This window comes from Brassica napus, chromosome A7 (genome assembly GCF_020379485.1).
Source record: "Brassica napus cultivar Da-Ae chromosome A7, Da-Ae, whole genome shotgun sequence".
Lineage (NCBI taxonomy): Eukaryota > Viridiplantae > Streptophyta > Magnoliopsida > Brassicales > Brassicaceae > Brassica > Brassica napus.
The window spans coordinates 3,173,884-3,192,948 of NC_063440.1; the positions used below are offsets into that span (position 1 = coordinate 3,173,884).

A 19,065-nucleotide genomic window follows, 5' to 3' on the forward strand; every position below is an offset into this window, starting at 1 on the left:
AAATTAACATTCTAATTACGTGATAACTCAGCTGGACACTTTTTTAATTAATACAAACTATATGTTATAATTTTTTTAATGTTTCTCTATTAATATATAAGGGATCTATAATAATATTTTTATTAGATAAGAGTCTTATTCGACCGCTCTACTTGCATATGATATTAAACAGTGCTGCTCAATACTAATATTTTATGTAGATGACGCAAGATTATATTTTTAGTGATGCTTGTTTGTGGTTTTATTTTATTTGTTCCAAAAACCATTTTTCATCCAATCAAGTTTTAGCTTTTAGTTTAAATTTTTGTAAAAAAACATTTGATTTGCCAATCCATATTTCTGATAAATAGATTCTCTAAAAAATAGAGAAACTAGTTTTTTTGAAAAGTTTAACCAAATTTATGAAGAAAAATCCAAAACCAAGTTTTTGAGATTTTATAAAAAAACGAATTATGTTTCTTTTTGTAGACATACTACATTTTAATTAATTATGAGTTAATAAATAATATTTTTACAAAGATAAAATTCTCATAAAACATTTTGGACAGAAATTTTATTTAAAGAATAATGTAAAATAATCTATTTTATTTCATATATGTAAAATAAATTAAGATATTTACATATAATATTAATTAATTGTAAATAATTAGTTATTAATTTCTATAAATTAAATTATAAACCAATTTGTAATAATTATTAGACATATTAAAAATAACTAAATTATAAAACCTAATGTATTTTAATAAAATAATATATTTTATTAATCTTGACAGTAAAATATTCAAGTTTTTTTTAAATACTAATATATGAAAATGTATAATTAGTTTCAAAATTATAATTTTTTTACTAATTTACTGATATTATAAGATCTTTAAATGATTATATTTTAGTATAATATTAAAATACAATAACTTAAAACATGTTAATTTATTTATTTTTAAATTAAAATATTTATAATTTTATAAATTTAATGGTAATTTATTAATATTTTATTTATATTTCGTATTACTTCAAAATAATGTATTTTTTATTTTTGGCAAACAAATAATGTACTGGTTATTTTCTGAAAATAAATAAAAAAACCAAAAGCACAAGCTGAAAATTAGAAATAAAATCTGGAAAAAAAACAAAAATCTAAATATCTAAAGCTAAAATCTAGAAACCAAAAACTAGTTTAACCAATCAACACCTTATTTAGTTGGGGAAATTTCACTTACAGCATATTTGGTACCATTGTTCATGTTTCGTTCATTAAGTATTTTCGCAAATGTCTTCTTTGTTAAGGAGTTCAAAACCATTCTTAACTTGTTTTGGAGATATATAAAATAAATAATTATTTCAACAAACAATAAAATAAAAGAAAAGAAAATATCTTTTTATATAATTTTCAAATTCAAACTTTTTTAAATTTATTTTTTCGAGAGTTTTAAAAAAAATATTTTCGAGATTTATATTTTGAGATTCGAAATTGTTTTCCAAACTATTTTTTAATTTTTTTAAAATTGTTTTTAAATATTTATTAAAATCATAAACTATACCCGTCAAATCTAAACTTTTAAGTGTAAACTAGATAGAGGTATGCGCTTTGTGCAGGGTTAAAATTATATAAGAGTTTTAATTAAATATCGGGAAAATCACATTAAACTTTTAAAGTGCCACTTACTAACAATTTAAACTTTGAAATTTTTTGACTTACACTTTTAACATTTTCATTGACGTTTTCATATAAAAAACCTCGAAATGTAAAAAAGTTGACTGACTGTACATGCAAAAAATGATGTGTCAATATGATTTTCAAAAAAATAGTAATTCAATTAATAAATAAACAAAAATCAGTAAAAATTGGTAAATTTTTTTTTTTGAACACGGATTGGTAAATTATATAAAATCAGAAAATTTAACAACAAACTCATAAAATTGAATAAAAATTCAGAAATTTTCTTTTATAAATCAGACAATTAAATAAGTACAAAATAATTAAAAAATCAAAAATAAATAAGATCAAACTAAAATACGAAAAAAAATTAAAAATAATTATAAATTTCAAAAAAAATTTGAAAATTCCAAAATTCAAAATAAAAACAAAATCATTTTCAACGATTATGTCTGAAATTATCATTGGAGATATGCCAAAAACCTTCATTGTTAATGGTTACGTGAGAAACCATCATTGGTATTAATGATATATTTGAAACTGTTATTGTTGAATCTAATATAATTTCTTAAAAAAATATTTTAATTAAAAAAAATTGTTTTGAATTTTCTAAATTTTTTAATTTTATTCAGTTTTTCTGTATTTTAATTTATTCTTTTTATTTTAATCTTTTATTTTTATTTAGTTTTCTAAATATTTATTTAATTTTCTGATTTTTAATTTAATTTTTTGGTTTTCTGAATTTTATTTAATTTTACGATTTTTTATTTATTTTTATTTATTTTCATTTAATTTATGAGTTTTTTACTTAATTTTTTTGTCAATTTCATTAATTAAATAATTGTTTTTCATAAAAACTCGACACATGATTTTTTTACCCGTACAACCTGTCAATTTTTTTACTTTGGATGTTTTTTTTTTGTGATGCAAATATCACTTTAAAGGTTAAAAGTATTCGTGAAAAAACTTTAAAATTTAAAGTGTGAGTAAGTGATACTTTCAAAATTTTTATGCGATATTCCCATTAAATATCGTAGAATCAAGCATATAATTTATTGTTACATTATAAAAGTGAAATATCGGTTGCTGTAAATAATTATTTGGACAAATGAGTAACGTGCATTGAATTAATGGACCAGTTAAGGATTTATAATTAATGGACAAAGTCTTGTAGAACGATGGGCTTAGAATTAAGTTTTTGTAACTATATAATTTAAGTTTGTGTATTATAGAAACTTTGGTCATTTTGCTGAAGGGGGATTGGGTTTGTGAGGCAAATTAATAAGAACCACATTTGGTAAATTTCAGATCACAATTCCATTTTGGTAAATTAAAACGCCACATTTGGTATTTATTTTAAACTAGGTGTCTTACCCGCATATGCGGGCTTAATCGTTTTACAAATATTTATTAGTTCTTTTTTAAAAAAAAATATTTATTAGTTTATTTTTTATTAATTCAAAAACCAGAATAATATCTTGTTATTTATGTTTTCAAAAAAATTAAATCAAACATATATATATATATAATATATGACAAAATCTAATTAAATATATATGTTTAATTAAAATTTATTAAAGATAACATTGACTTTAACTACTGAATTTATTATAATTGTTTTATATTTTATTTCTAAATTTTATAATTGAAAAATATGTTTTAAGATAGCAGCACAATATATAAGAATTATCTTATTTTTTAAAATTTAATATTATTAATAAAAATTAGTTTTTGATTATATAATTAATTATATATAAAATTTATTAAGGGTATTATAGATATTAACCGCTCTAACTTTCAATGTGAGAGCTCGATTCCAAAATTTTACTTCGCAAATAATAGTATAGATGATTTTGTATTAAAGCATATATACTATAACCTAATAATGAATACTGCAGTATCTTTTAAAATATTGATGTAACACACAATAAAAGCTTATTATATATTGGTTGTCCATAAGGTAAGATATTCATTACTTATTACATATTCTGTTAATTTTTAATTTTGAATCCTAACTAACCATAATTACTATTTATAATTAGTAGCTAAGCATTTTTCAATGGTATAGTCAATATAGAGGATACATGAGAATTCAAATAACAAACATATATGTACAAAATAATTATATAATATGTGACAATCGATGCATATAGTTGTATCTAATATAAAAAAAAATATATCTTATATATATATCACTATAATTATAGTTACGATATATGAAAAAGATGTGATATACGTTCGATAGTGGTTTTACTTTATTTGCTTGAAAGTTAATATTTACGTTACATTCTTGTAAAAGTTAATATTTGGTCCACATGATTTGTACGTACACATGAGTTAATGTGTTTGGTCCGAAAAATGCATTAGTACTATTTTAATGTAACCTTAATAAATGTTCTAGATAAATAAAATTTTAGACGACGTAAAAAAAAATAAAAAAAACTAAAATTTTAGACTAAAATTTTTGTATAGTTTGTCTAAGAATGCGCAATAAGAATAAGTGTGCACAAAAAAAAGTGCACAAAACAAAAAGCAATAAGTATAAGTTACGAAATGATACCTAAGTAATTTCATTTTGTAATCTAACAATACTGAAAGCTAAATATATTTAATGAAGAGGCTGCCACGTCCTCAAAAAAAATCGACCAATAAGAGATTAGATCTCCGCCATTTCAGAATCGTTTCTACTGATGAAGAGCATTTTATCACAAAAATAGCACTCAAAAACTAAAATGACCAAAATAGCATTTTATCTTTTGAAAAATTTAAATTTTTTTTATTTTTCAAAATTTGAAATCTTATCCCCAAAACCTCACTTCTCAACTCTAAACCCTAAAACCTAAACTCTAAACCCTAAACCCTAAACTCTAAACCCTAAACCCCACCCATTGAGTGCTATTTTGTGACTTTTGGCCTTGAGTGCTAGTTTGGAAACAAAAACTTGATTTAGTGCTATTTTGGTCTTTTTCTCTTTTTTTTTAGTTAACGTTTTAACTCAGCCCATACCAGCTCCGCTTTGCCAAACCTTTGTTTTTCCTCTAAATTTTTGAGAATCAATGATCTTCCCCGACTCTTCCACTCCGTCTTCTTCTCTGAAACTCAGAACTTTCAGTTACCTTGAGACACTACTGATCAATCAATGATGATCTATAAACTCTTCTTGATTGTTTTGTTTCACCTCCTGTTGATCCTCCTCCTATATAAAGCACTACGTCTAAACCTAAATCCTTTCAAATCAAGTTGGCTGTAGAAACGCATCTCAGTGATACGATCGAAATCAAGAGGCACTTCAGGACCAACAACGACTAAACCCACATTCTGTTTTCGACAGAAGGAGATGACAGCTGAGCTGTCTGATACGTCGAGGTCAGGTACGCATGTAGCGTCTCCGGAGCTCGTGATGCCGGGGTTTCCAGGCGCGCATAGCACAGAGTTGCAGGAAGGAGAGCGTTTCAAGGCGTGACAAAGGGAGTGTTCTCTCCCTCCGGTACCGATTACAAGAACTATCACTCTCTCTTCTGCAGTAACTGAAACGAAGTTAGTACACTGAATATTAAGCGAGCAAAAGGGTATCGCTGGAACTTACCAGCGCCGCCGTTACCGCCGGGAGCAACTGAAATAGAGGGCTCGGACTCTGACGTGACGCAACGAAGCCAAAGTTGGCGGCTTTGGATATGGTTTAAAGGGAACGGAGAGCTAAGGGCGTGGTTGGTGGTGGCGAAACTGAGAGGAGCAACAGAGGAAGAGGGAGAAGTAGAGGTGGAGAACCGGAGAGAGCTGAGAGATGGTTTTGGGGAGTTGTTGTTGTTGGAGAAGAGATTGATAGAAGAAGATGAAGGGTGGAGATTAGATGTACACAACGACATGTCGGAAAGTTGGAACACAAGTTTGCAACAGAGATGAAGAGAGACACAGAGACAGTTAAAGTTACAGTCTTTGAGAGAGTTTGACTCAGACCAGATTCGCTCAACAAGGGTTTAACAGAGCACTCACTTCGTTTGTTTTTCATTAGTATCCTTAAACAGAACTACTACTTCGTGTACAAGTTATGTTTTGGTGTTATGGGTTTACAAGTTCTCTTTGTTGTCATTAGCTTTAAATCGAAAAACTTTCTTATGGATGTGCTTTTAGTATATTGTTTAATGATACTAATGAGTCTGCTTCAACTAATGGCTTACATTACTGGAACATTCTGCTAGGTAATGGTTATGACATCGGGAGATCAAGAAATCTTGCTTCTCTGGAGCATGACTCTCAGGGTTTCACCATTGCAAGAGCTGGAGATAACGTAGCAATAGCGTTCCAAGAAACTGATGCATATCAAGTAATGTCAGGAGGTGTGTTGTGTCATCCTGATTACCCGGTTTCACTAGCAAAACATAAATAATGATTTTGGACTAAAAAATCAGGTTATTATTTTGTTTTATATTTGATGAATATATAAGTGTCTTGTGGAAAACCTAAAGTGATGGAGTCAAACTGATTGAAGAGGAAAATGCATTAGCTGGGAATCAATTTCATAAGATGCTGTCAATGCTCGGAGAATCAGAAAGCAAAGTTGATAATATGTAAAATCAAGCTCAAGAATCACAAAATCATTGTGTATGGATCCAAGAGGTGAAGAGTTTCATGAAGAGAGTAATAAAGACCACTTCACGTCTTCTCCTACAGTTAGAAACATGACAAATTATGTTTGCTGGAATAAGTTTAATTTATTTTTTTTTTAACTGTAAAAGGGCATTTATACTTTTTTTTTCTTTGTTCAGCTTTTATATATATTGGAACTTATTTGACTTCGACGAACCAACTCCTCTTTGCTGCTTCTTTGTTTTTGGCTGCAATGGCATGACGTTAGTGTGTATGTTTATTTTTGAAACACATCAGTGTGTATGTTATATAGAATTGTGTGCTGCAATGGCATGACGGGACGTGTGTATGCTTTATAGTTGTTTGCGTATATGTCATCTTCGTCATAATTTTCCATAAGTTCTTTACTAAATAAGGAACTGAAGCTAAGATATATAAATACAAAGATGAAAATTTCACATTCACAATGATCTATACATTATGAAAAAGACAAATATTAATATATATAACGACCATATGACTTGGTTGACTTATAATTTCAAGTGGTATTAGATTATTTTGGAAACAAATTTTGTCAATCAAATTTGAAAACTATATAAAGAGTCTTCAAATTCCAGTTACGTGTTCTTTCCAATTCAAATTGGTGTTTGGTTTAAAATCTTTCAGTGTTTTGTATATAAAAGCCTGACTAAGAAATCAAACTGAAAATTAAACATGTGATATAAATATAAAATATACAGACTATTACACATATGCTAAGCATCTAAGGGTTCTGAAACTCCATATAATTAAAAATAGTAAAAAACAATCATGTAATATACATTCTGAGAACTTAAAATAATTTTATAAATTATTTTCTTCAAATGATAACAGAAAATGTATATTTTCTTAATTTACATCTTTGAGCTCCAAGGTGATTAGTTTTAGTGATTTTATGTTGTAGTAATCAAATAATATTCCATAAGAGTATATTGAGTAAGTAGGTAAATATAGTTTTGCTTTTTTAAATTGGTTTAATGTTAGGTAATGGAACATAACACACCAAGAAGAAAGCATTCACCAAAGGCTTGGGGATAGGCAATTATATAGACATTCACTTTGTTGTTTTTGAACAATTGTATTACAAGAAACGTCTGGTGAAAAAAAAAACATCTGGTGAATGCTGCACTTGAAGAATAAGAAATATGTGTTTCATGTTTTGATCATGCTAATGTCGGAGAAGAACAATGAGATTTTACAGTTTATAGATTGTCAATTTGTTTTTTTTTTTCCGGTTTTGTATTCCTATACAGAATTTTATTATTGCTTGAAAAAGCTAAATTTTATCTTTATATAATGACTTAAGTATTAAAGAATGTAAAATAATACTCAACTATTCAAACTGTTCAAGATTTAAGCTTAAGTAACAAATAATAGTTTTGGTTTCCTCAACTCCCAAATAGAATTTCATCTATGGTTCTATATCAAGATGACCACTTAATATTGTGTTTTTAGTAACACATATACAATAAAGAAAAATACAATACATTATTTATTTGATATGAGTAAGTGGGTGAAATAAAGAATTTAATGAATAAAATAATTTAACCAAAACATATGCAGTAAATTATAATGAATTAGTTTTAATATGATAAGTAATAATTTAATGGATCATTTTAAATAGAAGCCCAAAAGATAAATTTTTTTTACTTATACTAAATATTTAACATTAATATTATGAATATTAAGAATTCACACTCTTAACTAAAATAAACAAACTTCCTACTGCATATATTTTGTTTGATGAACATTAAATTTTATTTATGTATATATAATACACAAACATTATCATAATAATTAAAGAAAACAAAATATAAAAGGAGATAAAAGTATTAAACAACATAAATGACAAATGGCAGATAATAAATAACTAAAAAATATAATATACACAATTAAATAATTATGTATTTTTATATTTGATGAATGTTTAAGTGTTTTGGATAAAAAAATTTCCAAACACTATTACAATACTATATTTCTCATATATTTAAATAGTGTACAGTTAATAATTAACACCAGATTCAATAAGAATTGCTAAAAGCTATAGAAATATAAATATGAGACACAACAACAAACAAAAAGTGAAATTCATAAATGCAAAAAATCACTATGAAATAACCATTACCAAAATATTTTGTAACTTTATTTTACCAAAAATATAAGTTTTTAACTTTCTATTACCAAAGAAGGAATCAAAACTCTATGTGATTTTTGGAAAGAGATTCGCATGTTGTCTACAAAAAGTTTTAAAAAATATTTAAAAAAAAACATCATAACCAACAAAAAATATTATATACCAACTTCACCTAATAGAAACACACCGAAAGTAAAAAATTATAGTTTTTTAGACTATACCAAATCCTTACGTAATTCATTTGGTGACAAATTGAACCATTTTGAATAAACAATAATGCTTATAAATCTTTCAAACTCATGAAGTCACATACTAATGCCCTTTCTCAAAACAAAAGTCGCATACTATTATTCTTTTTCTCTATTATGCCAAAAGTAAAATTAATATTCAAATTTTCCTTTTTCTTGTGGGTTACTTAAATTTAAAATATTTAGTTTAAGTGAATATGCAACTACTCAAAACTTAGAGTAACAATGACTATCATGTCATATAAAATTATAACATACAAAAAATTTGTTAAAGTTCTAAATGAAACAATTCATTCTCTAAATGTTGGAACCTTATGTGAATTTTATGATTATACATACAGAATAAATATGAAAACTATACTTCAAATATAAAAGAAAATAAAACAAGTAAAACAGAATATTAAAAAAACATTTGTAGAAAAAATTATAGTATATAATCCACGCGTAGTGCGGAAAAGTCCTCTAGTTAATATAAAATTGAGGTTATAACTATTTAAAAGATCCGTAAATAATATATAAGCGTGTATTAAAAGTAACCAAAAATGGTATTAGCCTATTAGGAAAGTGATAATATATACAATTTCTCTAATTAGTTTTAGGGTTAATTGGTTTAAAACCCCAAAAAAATGAAAATACCTATGATGTGAGTAGTTTGTGTCTATGGAGAATGGTATAACATTGTGGGATTTAGAGTATTTGGTTAATTAGGGTAAAAGTCTAGTGTATGGGGTGCAATTTCCCTTAGTTTTAATTAATAAAAAAACCACAAATCTGCAGACCGGGTCGCCTTAATGATCCACCCGTTATGTATCCAGTGACCAGATAGGCGATCCGGTTACCTTTAAATTCTTTTTTTTGTTCAGCGAGTCGCCGCCGTAGTCTCGAGTCGAATTCGTGGTCTCTCTCTTCTCCGCCCGTCGACGTTGTTCCACCGTCTAATCACCTAACCCCGCCGGCTCTTCTTCGAGTGTATCGTCTACTTCAAACACGGTAAACTCTCTATGCTCTGTCTTAGGAACAAGAAATAGTATTACTACTGCATGCTCTGTCTAAAAACTGCCCATATAAATTGAAACATAGTATCCACAAGAACAAGAATACACCGTGGAATCATATATACAGTTCAAAAAGTTTTGATATTTGGTGGATCTTTGTTATGAATTCAATTGATACTTTCAGATTTATATTCTTTGATAAACTTGCCTTGATAACGCTGAGTACTTAGACTTTTCAAGCATATATGTTGTTTATTGGTTTATTTCAGCTCTCTTAATGCTGGTCAGGAGGGTTTAGGGTGCAAATCTTGTGCTACTATTTGATGGCTGCTAATGGTCAACGCCGCTCTCGCCAGGACGACGAAAGCCCTTCAAACCCCAACAAGAAGAGGAAGGCAAACAAGAACCCGGAAAAGAATCTCCTCTTCAATCTCAACTCATGCTCCAAGTCTAAGGATCTCTCAGCTGCATTAGCTCTTTATGATGCAGCCGTGGCTTCCAACGAAGTCCGACTAAACCAGCAACATTTTCAGACCCTTCTTTACCTATGCTCGGCTTCCATTAGCGACCCTTGTCTTCAAACCCTTGCTGTTGAACGTGGCTACCAGATTTTTGACCGTATGGTCACTTCCGGGTTAACTCTTAATGAGGCAACCGTCACTTCAGTCGCTCGTCTGGCTTCTGCTAAGGGTGATGGAGATTACGCTTTCGAGATTGTTAAGGACTTTGCTTCTGTTGGCGGCACATCGATTCCCCGTCTCAGAACCTATGCGCCTGCTTTGCTCTGTTTCTGCGAGAGGTTGGAGGCTGAGAAGGGTTATGAGGTGGAAGAGCACATGGAAGCTGCAGGCATTGCACTAGAGGAGGCTGAGATCTCGGCTTTGTTGAAGGCAAGCGCTGCCACGAGCCGAGAAAACAAGGTTTATAGATATTTACATAAACTTAGGGAATCTGTTGGATGCGTTTGTGAAGAGACATCGAAAGTTATAGAGGACTGGTTCTGTGGAGAGAAAGCTGGAGAGGTTAGTAGTGATGGGATTGGCTCTGATGTTGAGATGCTTAGGGAAGCTGTTTTGAGGAATGGAGGTGGGTGGCATGGGCGTGGATGGGTTGGGGAAGGTAAATGGATTGTGAAGAAAGGTAATGTTAGCTCGACCGGAAGATGTTTGAGCTGCAATGAGCAGCTGGCTTGTGTTGATACCAATGAGGTAGAAACACAGAAGTTTGTGGATTCTTTGGTGGCTTTGGCTATGGAGAGGAAGGCAAAGATGAATTCTTCCGAGACAAAGGTGGACTTCAGCGAGTTTCAGGTTAGAGAATGAATTAATGATTCTCTTAGATTGCTTCTAATAAGTCTAGGACATAGAATCTTGCAAGATTTTCTTTTGCTTACTTTTAACTTTGATAAGCAAAAAAAAAAAAGAAGGAAATTACGGTGGAGTTTTATTCAGGAATTAATCAAAATATGGAAGTAAAAAAGGAAGAAGAAAATGCTCTTATTAGCTTCTGTGTTTTAAGATTTCATTATATGTTAATGTATGCATCTCCTATTGTCCATTGTGGAATTCTACTTAGTTGGTGCTTAAAATGTAGTTTTCTAAAACTGAAAATACAAAGTATCTTGAGTATTCAAATATTGATCTTTGTCTGAGCGTTACACGAATCTTTGTCAGGACTGGCTTGAGAAACATGGAGATTACGAAGCTATAGTAGATGGAGCAAATATTGGTCTCTATCAACAAAATTTTGCAGACGGCGGTTTCAGTCTTTCACAGGTTCTCTCATCTATCTTTACTTGTCACTTTCTTCTTTCAAAATTTTGAATACACTTCGTGCAAGACTAACAACGTAGGTGTGCGACCGAACAGCTTGAAGGTGTGGTAAACGAACTGTATCATAAAAGTGGTGATAAAAAATGGCCCCTGATTCTCTTGCATAAGAAACGGGTCAGGACGCTTTTAGAGAACCCAACTCACAGGAATCTGGTTGATGAATGGATTAACAACGGCGTCCTGTATGCGACTCCACCAGGTTTCAACGATGATTGGTATGAACTTAGCTTAGCTTCTCTTAAAATCCCATTATTAAACAGTGTCTGGTTACACTCATCTCCTGGGCATTTTCCTTCTATTTCAGGTATTGGCTCTATGCAGCTGCTAAACTCAAGTGTTTGCTTGTGACAAATGATGAGATGAGAGATCACATTTTTGAACTCTTAAGCAACAGTTTTTTCCAAAAGTGGAAAGAAAGGCATCAGGTAAAAATCTATAAACCCTTATAAAGTATAATAAGCCTGAATGAGCCCTTTATGTAAAAAAATATATAATCTTGTGAATGTAAAATTACCTTATGGTTTATGGTTTTGGTGGTAGGTTCGGTATACATTTACGAAAGGTAATCTGAAGCTTGAAATGCCGCCTCCCTTTTCTGTTGTCATTCAGGTTCACCATCTTATTCCTATTCATGTTTTTTTTTTCTTTTTTTCCGGTTTTTAAGAAATGGAGTTTTCTGAATAAATCTTGATTACATATCAGGAGTCAGAGAAAGGGTCATGGCATGTTCCTGTTGCAAGCCAAAACAATGAGTCTTCAAGAACTTGGATGTGTATTAGCAGAAGAAGTGTTTTGGATTCACTTAAGATTAATGGAAAGCTGGAAACTTCTGAAAATGGGGACAGTTCTTAGTATATTTAACAACAACAGCTTCTTGAGTTCATGTGATGCTGCAGGTAATGATGAGAATTGAGATTGTGGAATCTGGTAATGGAGAGCCATTGTTAGCTGTATCTTGCTAGTTGAAGATCCAGTGTTCTTTGTTGAGACTGTTATTTTATTTTTATTTGTTCCGGGAAGAATATTACATACAAAAAAAAACATTGCATCTTTGAGAGAGGATTGAACTTTTTGCCCATTAGAAAGAAAATAAAATTACATTTTTGTTGTTTCAAAATCCACCAAGTGTCCAGATCTAGTTATTCGGGTTTGACCTCGTATGCTTCATTCATATTTTATAATCCTTCTGTGTTAAAAAAAATTGATTTATTGGATTTGTTGTCTTTAAAAGATTGATGTTTTAAAAGTAAGGGAGGAAGCAAGTGTGGCTTGAGGTAAACTATCCTGAGGAGACTGATAGGTCCGCTTCTGCTTTGGCTTCTGCCCGGTTGAATAGATGGACGAAACCGCACGCCACCAGGAATGCTTAAATGTAGCATAGCTGTTTCATGGACTGAAAATCATGTCAATAGCATAGCAGCGTGGATTCTTAGAGATATCAGGGCAGAACTATTCGTCACAGTCATAGAGCCTTTTCAAAGTTACAGACGACTAGGGAAGCAGAGCTGATAGCTTTGCATTGGGCGATAACAAACATGAGACACACTCACTAACAAAGGATCATCTTTGAATCTTCAAGAGTTTTGGCAAGGGAATCACTCTCAATCCCTCAGAATATCCTCGGTTCCAGCCTGTACTTAGTGACATTAACATACTTCTCTCATCCTTTCAATGCGTCTGCGGTCAGTGTTCGTATGTTCTAACTCGAGCAGTTGCTGTTACACACAAACATAGAGTTTGCGTGAGAACTACCTTTAATCGCGAAGAGAAGTGAGGAAATGAGAATATGATCATCTATTTATAGAAGTATGGCACGACAAACGAAAAGTCATCACATTAGGTCTACGAAATCTAAAACGGCGGCTTGCTTCCCGCTTTTTCAGGAGCAACGATTCCACTTTTCAGAGTAAACTAGGATCCAGTTTACGGATCAAAAACGGTATGCTTAATGAACTGAGATTTTAGACGGTTCATGGTAAACATATCGGATCTCTTGGACGTGCCGAAATGGAAGTCCGACATCATTTGAAGGACAAGCGTCAAGTTCTTTACTTTAATAACCTACTCATGCAAATTTATTGAGAATGACTTCATCTCTCACAATGAACTTGGAGAGATTACATCCTTCAAATAAGACCCATCAATAAACTAAACTCGACCCAGTTTGTGAACAAATGCGTCACCTTGAGGAAATTAAGAGAGAATTCCGTTATAGAAGGAGATGATCGAGTACAAAGAGGGCTTTCATAAACAAACATGAATCGGCACAGGTTTACACATTCTTATTGTTCTTATAAAGTTCATCAACACTACGATTTCATAGTCCTTTTCTTGTAGTCGACTTTAATCCCCTATTTATATTTGAGGTGCATTATTAATATTAAACCTTGCCCTTATGTGGGATTAACAAGATTATCATTGCTTAGGTGTCTGATACACTAAAAATGAATCTTTGCTATTGTCAAGTTAACAGTGGTTGTTGTAATACTTTAGATTCAAATCCATAGGATCAGTTTACAATTTATCTTATTAGTTCAACTCTTAAGCTAAAACAATGATGGAGTTTCAAGTGGTGGTTTCGTGAGAAACAAGTAACAAGATTTGTTAAAGTATGCAAATTTAATAAAAAGCCAGCCTAGGATGTCTTCATCGGGTGCTAATACAACTGAGTCAAACAATTATTCAAGCACGAAATAAGCACAATCTAGAACTTTGATCACTCAATTAGATCAGCCCTCTATCGTGGTACTGACCCCTATGCAGACTGGTCTTGATGCCTAAGCTTTCGCTTGGAACAAGATACAATCGCATGCGGTAGAGATCAAGCCCGATAGGTTCACCTAACAACCTAATATCTACTCTCGCTGATTAGGGTTGCTAAGCTCATTCATATAGATTCAAGTCACCTTCTACGTGGTTAGCGAACTGATTAACCTTAGGTTCGAACATTAATTGATCAGGTTAATGCAAGCAGTAAGCGTTGATATGAATGGAGACAAATTAATTGATTGCTTATCTATGTTTAACTCATGCGATCAACACCCTAGATCCCTAGACAAGCTAGCCATAACACAAGATATCAAAAGCATGTTTACTGAATAATACTGCATATAAATCGAATAGAAACAAAGAGGGTTCAAGATGATCTTCTCTATGAGAGATGGAGCCTTCTCCCTTACAAGTAGCAAATCGCAAAAACAGGTATAGGTCTCTTTCAAAAACTAGCATACATAATTAAATAGGGATAGATACGGTTTTATATGGAGGCGCCAAAAGGATAGAGAAGAGGTGGGGCGGTTAGGGCAACTTCCAAAATAATTAGGGGTTTCCTTAATTGTCGGTAACAATCGCTTGGGGTTGCTCCTTGGTGGGAGCAATCACTCGTACTGCTCTGTGGGAAATTCTCCAACTATGGCATCTTTTCTTCATGCACTCTTCTTAGACTCTGCAACCTACTCCAGACCTGAAAGGACATAAAAACGACTAGATAAACTCGATAAAGGACTGAAAAGCAATTGAAAACATACATACAATGATGTTAAAAACACCATATATCAGTGTCATCACTAGAATCCACCTCACCTCATGTATTGAATAGTCCTCTCTTGCCTAGACTGATTACATGTAAAGCCATTGCCAAATAATACAAGAAAAGGATTATAGTATATGTTTCATTTTATGGATCTTTCTTCCTTCCCCTGCAAACCCGAACTAATCAGTGTGTTGATGGTTTCATATATGGCACATTCGAATTGTACTTTCGCTTTCGATCATTAACTAATCTGAAATATCCATTTTCAGTTCTCTATCCCAATGATGAAACCCAAACTAACTCGAATATTTTCCGATGTGTATCTTGTATTATTGTATATAAGTGATTATTCATTATAAGTTAGCATAATATTTGTATTTTTGTATTATATATTATGCTATATGTTCCCTACGATGTATGTATGTGTTATGTGCGTAAGTAAGTGATGTAGTTTGGGTCCAATAAATGTGAATGATATAAAGAAGATTAGCATTCGCAAGAGATTGTATCACCATATAGTATTTTGATCATGCATAATATTAGGTCTTATGGGTCCAATAGGACATTATACGTTGGTAATGTTTAACATGCTATTTTTAAAATTATCGTTTATACAATTTTTCACAGTAAGAATTTATTGTAAAAGAAAACTTTGACTGATAGTACAGAAAATTCAAAAAAAATAAGGACATAGTAAATTCAATTTCTTAACTTTAGCACCAAGACTTCGTAATTATGAAATCTTCATAAATGCTAATAGAAAAATAATTAGAGATGAAATTTTTAAATTTGCGAATGAATCGGAAATAATCCCACTAATGTCTTGATTAAGATATATTTTCCTATTGGAATACACTGATAATTCCACTAGTTTAGTGTTATTTTGATTATGGGAAGTCGAATGTTTTCTTTCCATAATTTAAATAATTATATTCGCAGATTGTTTTGATATTAAGCAATTTTCATAAATTTTATTTTTGCATATTTGTTTTGATATTTTATGTTTTTATGAGCATGATTTAAAGGGATATATATGAGAGTATCCAATGTATTTAAAATGTTTATGGTCAAATATCCGAGGGTTAACGACGTATTTTTACACCATAACTATCATATAGTAACAAATGTACATAAACTTTCATCCTCGTCATAATTCCACACAATTTAAGTTTCTAAACCTATTACTACCTAATTAGAAAGATCGAAATCCAAATCCACATACACGAAGATTTGGCTTGGTTTTAGTGGTTAAGAACATTAACTAAAAATTTAAAGCAAACCAATTTTTTTTTAAAAGAACTTAACCAAACAAAAAGTCTAAACCAAATGAAAAAAAAAACAAACGAAAGAAAAAAGATACTTCCTACATGTACATATTTCTCCTTATCATACTTTCTTTTCAAAAAAAAAAGATATGAGAGCTTGAAAGATGTAACAACTAATAAAACTCAGATGAAAAACAGCTAGAAAAGCAAGAAAAAAATGAAAACTTAGGAAGCCATTGACGAATTGCAGGTTTGCAGAGATTGGAAGAGAAGAACGATGGGGGCATTTTTGTGAATTCTCTTTCATTAAGAGACATAAAAAGTAACTTTTGCACACAGCTGGGTGTTGAACCCGCGACCAATAATATATATATATATATATATATATATATATATATATATATATATATATATATATCTTAATGTGAACTACCGGACTAAGATATAATTAGACAATATATTTACAAAATAAATATATATATTAAAAAAATACTAAAACTGCAGAGACCTATTGAACGAAAGATTTTCAGTTGCACTTGAGAGAATATGATGTTTGTTTGCTCAGTCAACTGATCCGTCTAGGGTGAAGGTGAATTCGGTGTTCATTTAGTGCAATTAGTCGGTACATCCAGATGGATCAGCTGGGTGAGTTCCGAAAAATCAGCTGAATTTTTTTTTTAAAGGTGGCTGAGTCTTCACCATGCATCTAGCTGCAGCTGGTCCAGTTAAAAAAGTCAATGACTAAAATGACCCTGCTACACATAACCCTAAAATTAAAGAGCTTCACTCTCATCTCTCACGTATTCTCTTGGCGGCCAATTTTTTTCTCCTGCAATCTCTCTCCGGCGACGTCTCTCCTGTGATCTCTCTCCGGCGACCTCTCTCCGGCGACCTCTCTCTCTATCAAGTAAGTAATCTTGTTCATGTTCTATCTCTGTTATTTAAGTTTATATGGGTTTGGTTTTGAGTGGTTTGTCTTTGCAATGTGTATTCCGCTGTTTTGAGTGGTATGGTCTTGCGTTTTCATTGCAAATAATGTGTTTATTTTCTCTGTTTCATGTCTGAAAGTATGGTCTTACGTTTTCATTACAAAGAATGTGTTTACTTAGACTTGTCTTGTTTATGTGTTATCTCTGTGATTTACGTTTATATAGGTTTGTTTGTCTTTTAATTTTTTTCATTTACCATTTGTCAGCAGGTGCAAGAAGAAGCTTTGAAGAGAAACAATGACATCCATCCCTGGAACTGATGTGAGTATCTTCCCCTCTAATCTCTTATTTGATCTCGGTTTTGTCAGATGCTTTTCTTATTGTCTTGAATCTTCAAATAAGAATCTTACATGGAGTGACGAACAAACACTCTTCTTTCTTCAACTAAGACTTTATGAGAATCTGAAAGGAAACATAAGAAAACAGATGGTTAATGAGGCTGGGAGATAGGCGATAATGGACATGTTCTATGAGGCATTTCGCATAAAAATTCCATGAAGAAAATTTGGGATAAGGTACAATACTTGCAATTTGTAAAATTATAGTCATTGTTTATAATTTCATTGTCATAGTTTCATGAAAATAAATATATAAATGTTAAAATAATAATTTTCAAATGATTTTGTTGTAATTATAATTTAGATAAGATATTAAAATTAATAGGATTAATAAAAAAAAACATGAGTTAAGAGTAAGATTACAAGACATGTCCATTTTAGGCATTTTATCATCAAATGCATCTGGATGCAACTGCATGTTCAAAAAAAGAAATCAAACGAACACATCTACATCCAGATGCTTCATCTGGATGCGCCTTCCAAATGTACAAACAAACAACATCAAGATGGAGCATCTGAATAAGACATCCAGATGGATCATCTGGATGCACCTTTCAGATGTACAAACGAACATGGCCGACATAATCAAAATACATTGCAGTGAGAGATTGAGTTTTGGCCCATAATTAATTATTTTAAGAGATTATGTGGTTCCCGGATATGAATCGAAGAAGGTTAGTGGTGTCGAGGATGGTGGAGGATTTCAAGTTATCGAGTCGGTATGGGGTGAAGACTGAGGAGGTAATCCGTTAGATTTGGATTGAGTGAGCTAGGGTTCATGGCAAGAGAGATGATTTGGGAACTAGGAATTTAGGGATTTTTATTTACGGGTTAAGGGTCCGATTACTATTCCGGGTCATTAGGTTATGTAGTCCCGGTTTACTATTTCTAATCGGGTCATTTTTGGTTAACTACGGTAGTCATTAGTTTTCATTTAAATCACTGAATATTAAACCAAACTTAAACCATTATATGTGGATATCTGTTTCATCTTAAACTTTGTGTATAAATAGGTTTTGAACTTCCAAAATGGGGGTAAATAGGTTTGTATACTTATAAGGCATATAGTTAGAACGAACATGAAAATTTGTGTGTAATTGTTGATATACGATATTTATGGTGTGGAAATAGGTCGTTTACTCAATATCTGAAATTGTATACTTTTCAAATATTTAAATAATTAGACGATCAATTAGGGATTCTAGAAAACCCAAATTGTTTGTTTTGCATTGATTTGTATATCATAATAATTTTATTATAAGTTTCATAATGAGCAGTTTTTATATATTGAATCAATATGTCTTTTTTACTTTTTAATATCTACGAATTGAAAAGTTATAATTTATTTTAATCTATTCACTCTGGAAAAAGCGCAGATCACCTAGTTATATAATAATGGTGTTTCAAATAACTCATCATCAAATTTGTACATTCATTACGTACGTACCAAAT

General features: G+C 31.1%; 1 protein-coding gene and 1 long non-coding RNA gene across 4 annotated transcripts; both read left to right on the forward strand.

Annotated features, from left to right (window-relative positions):
• The first annotated feature begins 9,473 nt into the window (after positions 1-9,473).
• LOC106423205 (proteinaceous RNase P 2) lies at positions 9,474-12,606 on the forward strand. Of its 2 annotated transcripts, none has more exons than XM_013863993.3 (7): positions 9,474-9,652; positions 9,946-10,967; positions 11,331-11,432; positions 11,526-11,704; positions 11,794-11,914; positions 12,030-12,098; positions 12,192-12,606. In XM_013863993.3, the coding sequence occupies exons 2-7, from the start codon at positions 9,981-9,983 to the stop codon at positions 12,339-12,341; spliced, it is 1,608 nt and encodes a 535-aa protein (XP_013719447.2). In that variant the 5' UTR covers positions 9,474-9,652; positions 9,946-9,980; the 3' UTR covers positions 12,342-12,606. The 2 variants fall into 2 exon arrangements, with proteins under 2 accessions (XP_013719447.2, XP_013719446.2); XM_013863992.3 differs by having other exon boundaries at positions 9,476-9,652; positions 9,927-10,967.
• A 4,302-nt stretch (positions 12,607-16,908) lies between these two features.
• Positions 16,909-18,983, forward strand: LOC106423199. 2 transcript variants are annotated; one of them, XR_002654702.2, is made up of 3 exons: positions 16,909-17,193; positions 17,482-17,536; positions 17,618-18,983. It is a non-coding gene; the product is annotated as an uncharacterized LOC106423199 (long non-coding RNA). The 2 variants fall into 2 exon arrangements; XR_001284593.3 differs by having other exon boundaries at positions 16,913-17,193; positions 17,485-17,536.
• Positions 18,984-19,065: the final 82 nt, after the last annotated feature.

What these genes read in the sequence shown, in the direction of transcription:
- LOC106423205 (XM_013863993.3), top strand. Translation starts at nt 9,981, where the DNA reads ATGGCTGCTAATGGTCAACGCCGCTCTCGCCAGGACGACGAAAGCCCT. An exon ending in GCGGTTTCAGTCTTTCACAG is followed by an intron (nt 11,433 to 11,525) that starts GTTCTCTCATCT and finishes GCGACCGAACAG; the next exon opens with CTTGAAGGTGTGGTAAACGA. An exon ending in CCTTTTCTGTTGTCATTCAG is followed by an intron (nt 12,099 to 12,191) that starts GTTCACCATCTT and finishes ATTACATATCAG; the next exon opens with GAGTCAGAGAAAGGGTCATG.